The following is a 5,545-nucleotide window of genomic DNA, read 5'->3' on the forward strand; positions in this document are numbered from 1 at the left end:
GAGGAGAGAGAGGTTGATATTGGCAGGTAGCTTTGTCCTGTACTCGCTGTTATGGAGTGCTGAGACATTGAATGTGTGTTACACTGCATAGAGTTTGTTGATAATAAAGTGGATTTAGTTATGGAGTCACTGAAGTGCTCCAGTGTTCTGGACCATGTACAATGAATGCAGGAACTAAAATAAGAGAAGTATCAGCAGGTTGATTCAATGTCTTATTTCATAACATGATGGTGTATTACTGTGCAAATCATTGATTGACGTGAAAAGGGAATAGCAGTCAAGTCAGATGAGGAAATCTATGCCAGAACAAGGATTTACATCCACTTTGAGGGCTCCCCTCTTACCTTTCATCTGGCTGTCAGAGCTGGATGATAGGTAGCACCAAGCCACAGATCACGACAGAGCTCTGCAAGCTTAGTGAGTCATCTCAGATGTCCCAGCAGTCTATTAACAGGATGTTAACTCAATAAACTGTGGCTTTGAGGAACACGGCCTCGGAATTAACATTCATGGCATTGCTCTGTTCTTTAAGGGGAACTCTTACTCACACTTTTTGGGTTGCAATTGAATACATTCATCGCTCTCTCTTTCTCTTATTCTCCTCTATCCCTCTTTCCAACCCCAACTCGGTTGAAGCAGATGTCTGTCTAACATGAGTCTGGTTCTGCTCGAGGTTTCTGCCTGTTAAAGGAAGTTAAGCTAAATATGTGAGGTGCGATGCTCATAGTGGATTAAGATTAGATAAGATTGAGTTCTGTCAGTAAGAGGGTGGATTGATCATATCCTGTCTTGATGATGGGTCTTTGTTAATAATTTAACAGAGTACGGTCTAGACCTGCTCTGTTTGTAAAAGCGTCTTGAGATAACGTGATTTGTGATTTTGCGCTATACAAATAAAGATTGATTGATTGATTGATTGATTGATTGATTGATTGGTTAATTGATTGATTGATTGATTGATTGATTGATTGATTGATTGATTGATTGATTGGTTAATTGATTGATTGATTGATTGATTGATATTTTACTAAAATGATTCAGACGATCTGAATGCGACTTCACTGCCATGATTACCAATGTAATTCATTTTCTTCTGCTCTCAATCTCCAGCTTTCAGGCATTTTAGATCTCACCATTTCTACATTAGATATGATGGTACTAGAATAAAGGTAACATTAGAAAAAGTGCTTGTTCACTTATATAAAAAAAACAAAGCTTATTTGAAGGGGATGAATGGGGTGAATGGGGTAAATTGTGGAAGGACAAACATGAATCCCAGCTGCAGAACAATGAACCGTCCAGCAGGGGGCACTCAAAGCAGCATTACAGTAAATGTTTGAAAACAACAGGACAGTTAAAACCCTGATTTCTTTGACTTTTTCAGATCAAATAATTTCTACCTGGCGATGCTGCTCTTTATGCTGTTTCTCTGTATGCTGCCCACCATCTTTGCCATCGTGAGATACAGACCATCCCAGCACTGTGGACCATTCAGGTAAAAAAAAATAACACATGTCAAATGTGATCATGTCAAAAGATTTTTCTCAACAACTACAGAGATGTGAGGCTGTCACCCATTGAATTTTTTCTTTTTTTCCATAAAAAAATCTTCTATTTGCTTAATGTTTCAAGCTGTGGCTTGAAACAGTTCAAGTTCTAACAAGATATTTCACATAATTTCAAAATATTTTCACGTCATAACAGCTTAAGGTAAAAGGTAAATGGGCTGTGTTGATACAGCTCTCTCTTTCTCTTGTCTTCTGACCACTCAAAGCTCTTTTACATCGCATGTGACAGTCACACATCTACAACACATTCATACACTGATGGCAGAGGCTGCTATGTAAAGAGTCATCAGTATAACTGATCTCATTGACACACAATGCCACCAGGGGGCAGTGTGGGGTTCAGTGTATACACTGAGTGATGAGTCTCAATAACTCATTTTGATAAAGTTGTATTGAGATATCAAGGAGATTCTGCTGCTAGTGACCACCGGGAATGATGTTGAGATGAGTATGGGTACACTACAGGAGTTATTCAAATGGAGCAGACTAATGAGGCTGTGTGGCATTGAGCTGAGGCTGAGCAGAGGCTTCTTTTGGATTCCATCTAATGAGTTAGCATATTTCCTTTGCAATATGATTTCATCTCAATAAATTGGGCTGAAAAAATGTAAGGCTTTGTCAGACTTCATACTGTTGGTAATTATTTGTGCAATACTCTAGCCTTGTGACATTTTTACTGCATCTTTTCAAAGGATTCAACAAATATCTTATTTTCTTTTTTACCATTCATACATATTATTCAACTTATACTACCCTTTTACTTATTTATATATTGCTTGCTTACATGGGTAACATGATGTTACATGATATCACAATATGTCACGTGACGTTGTCTCCTTCTCATACAGCCTGTGATACCCCATGCAGGGGGAAGCTGCTGCCTGTATCAATAGATGATATTGTGTTTTAGATTCTTTTGGGAATAAACATGTTTAGAATGAACCATGTGTGTGTTTTAGCGGGCAGGAGAAGATCTATGACATCATCTCGGAAACGGTGGCCAATGACTTCCCTCGGTGGTTCAGTGAAGTGATGAATTATATCACCAGCCCTATCGTAGTGCTGCCAGCACTGCTGCTGCTGTTGTAAGACTGCACACACACACACTTACAAACACAGACACACACACACATCTACAAATATAGCATCTTGAATTTTCCCTGTGTGTTGCAGCATGCTGATTTACTACCTTCAGGCCATTGCACGGTCCCTGAAATTCACCAACAACCAGCTGAGGATGCAGCTGCAGACTGTGAGTATCTGATGAACTGTGGTGGATCAACATATCTTACTTTCAGACTGTAGAGTTAACAGGACTCATTACAGTATGTGTAAATGCTTCATAATAAGAAGCAAAGTTTCACCAAACATGGTCTGAGACTGACAGTGACATTTTTTTTTTATTCCTCCAGGAGCGGACTGATGACAAGAAGAAAGTCTTCCAGTTGGCTGCAGGTATCAGTGGTGGTTTTCAGATCTCCTGTGTGGGCATTTGATTACTTGTTATTGTGTAATGACACTGTGGCGTTTGACCTAACCGTAGCTAGACTGCAGGCTCCAGAGGCCGCAGCAGCAGCAGCAGCAGCAGACAAAAAGCCAGACCAGCAGGAGAGTGACATCACCAGTCAGGAGGCGTCCATCCACACTCCATCTCCTCGACGCAACGGCAGCGTCACAAACTTTCAGTCTCCCGTTCGTCGTGGAAACAGCATCCGCACCATCACCCAGTCGGCATCAAGAGCAGACCTGAACAGAGGTCCTGTGGCAGGATCTGTCAGAACTCCATCAGTGACTGCACTGCCCAAGCACAGGTGGGAGCCCCTACCTAACAGGTCTTTCACCCACTGACATATAGGTTAACTTGGAGCAACAGGTGTCCTCTTAAAAGATGCTTTTGTAAGGGATCATTTAAATTGATCTTTAGGGAAGAGTAGTTCTATCTAATACACATTTCTCAACAACAACAAAAAAACATTTTTATTAATTTATCATCAACTGAAAAACAGAAACATTGGGTTTTCTTACATCACAATGAACTATTAGGCATAGTCAGGCATATCCTACTGAAGTCAGATGACACACTGACCTTTCAGAGAGGCCTTTTGTGGGTTTCATGTCTACTGCTATTACCTACATGCTTGAATGGGAAATAGTTTTTTATTTGTAGAGAAGGAAATGTGAGGTGTGTGTAGGTGTTGTCTATTACAACCTGTTGTTGCTGCACTGGTTTTCAAATAAAAGAAGTCATTCAGCCCTTATTTGTCCCTTCTCCAGCATTAACTGGAGAACACTGTCTTAACACTGTCTTAACACTGTCTTAACACTGTCTGAGTTTCTTTTCTTTCCTACGAGAGGAATTTTCTGATCAAGCACTCATTATATTTGTAGGTTATGAATGTTTTTGTTGGCATGAAAAATGACAAGTTTGAACCTGCTGGATGTTGAACGTTTGGAAAAGGAGTATAACAGGACATTGCATGTGTATCTACAAATTGCACAATAGCCTACATATTTTATTTATGTATTTATTCATTTTTAAATGTAACCTTTATTGAACCTTTATTTAACCAGGTGAGTCATTATGAACAAATTCTTATTTACATTAACGACCTGCCAAAGGGCACAGCCTTCTGAGGGGTAAAGGGTCAGTGATAACAGTTATGACAGAAACAGACACAAGGTTAAAAAACTTCAAAGACAAGTTAAACATGACAGGACAGAACAGAGCAAATAACGAACAGCGTCAGCAGGAGTCCAGGATTAAAAGCAGGCGCAGGTGTGTTTAAGAGAGTCCATGAGAGAGTCCCTGAAGGCTGGTTTTGAGATGTAGTTGGCCAGTTTTTAAGTTTTCTGTAAATTGTTCCAGTCTGTGCGCACAGCAGACTGAAATGATGACTGACCAATGACTGAGTGTGTCACTTTACTACTAATCAAGATCCATTGTCAAAAAAACACTTTTATAACCAAAGAGTTTGATTTTATTTTGGTAATTACTACAACCAAAAAGATACAGGGTGGTTTTTGGAGGATTATTGTAAATAAGGCAAAGGATTTGTTTAATTTGGAGCTAAAATGAAAACAGATTTTTGTATGTGGCTTGAGTTCTGATTTTGCACTGATATGACTGCATGAAGAAGAAAGCAGCTCTCAAAAAAAGCCTTTATTCCACAATATAAAAGTATTCTCTATGTATCATGGGACACAATGCACAAACACAAACTGTTGGCTGCCTGGCTGCGCTGCATGCAATCTTGACAGAAAGAACTCCCTTAAAGCTGAGTACTGTGTCCAGACGGGCACAGTTTGGCTGATATAACAGGGCATGCTTTTTCAAACATCATAACTGTCAAGGAGAAGTTATAACACAGAGGACCCTGAGTTCACACTGAAACTTAGTGTTTCTTTTTTTCGGCTTAAACTCTGACCTTTTTCCAAACTTCACCTCTGTGTCTAAACTGAACTATCCGACAGCACAGAGGCACTGATGATGCAATCAGTAGCTCAGTGCACGTGGTCCCTGAACATGTGGAGAAACTCAAGGCCTACCTGCACTACTTGTTGATTTTAGCTTTGCACTTAATACCTTGCAGCCCCACCTACTACCCAATACACTGAGTCAGCTATGTGAGAATCCATTCATTAGAAAGTGCTGGAGAGAAAGAAGCTGGGTGCAGTTTATTTCTCATAAACTGCAACCAGCATGTCAGAGTGAACAGAACTTGTGCATGAGCCCAAAAAACACCACCTCACCAGGGGTGATAGTTAACCTGTGCTGTTCACTCTCCACACAGATCAGTTTACTAGCCACACTGAAAATGTACAGGTCATCATTTTTGTCTGACAACATGTCAACTTTTGACATTATGCAAAATTACTTCAATGTTCAAAAGTCCACAACCATGAACTTTGTGCAGTTGGGTGACAGCACCTTTTCTCCATGAGCACATAAAAAACAGAGGAGAAGGTTTTTATTAGTG

General features: G+C 40.0%; 1 protein-coding gene across 1 annotated transcript in view; it reads left to right on the forward strand.

The window, feature by feature from the left end:
- The window catches only part of LOC117809998 (transmembrane channel-like protein 3), a 48,535-nt gene that overhangs the window by 41,259 nt on the left and 1,731 nt on the right, over positions 1 to 5,545 (forward strand). Inside the window, 5 exon segments of the mRNA XM_034679525.1 lie at positions 1,385 to 1,495; positions 2,528 to 2,653; positions 2,742 to 2,820; positions 2,981 to 3,023; positions 3,112 to 3,379. Of these exon segments, the coding sequence (XP_034535416.1) occupies positions 1,385 to 1,495; positions 2,528 to 2,653; positions 2,742 to 2,820; positions 2,981 to 3,023; positions 3,112 to 3,379 (627 nt within the window).

The sequence above is a fragment of the Notolabrus celidotus genome, chromosome 3 (assembly GCF_009762535.1).
Source record: "Notolabrus celidotus isolate fNotCel1 chromosome 3, fNotCel1.pri, whole genome shotgun sequence".
In the NCBI taxonomy this organism is placed as follows: domain Eukaryota; kingdom Metazoa; phylum Chordata; class Actinopteri; order Labriformes; family Labridae; genus Notolabrus; species Notolabrus celidotus.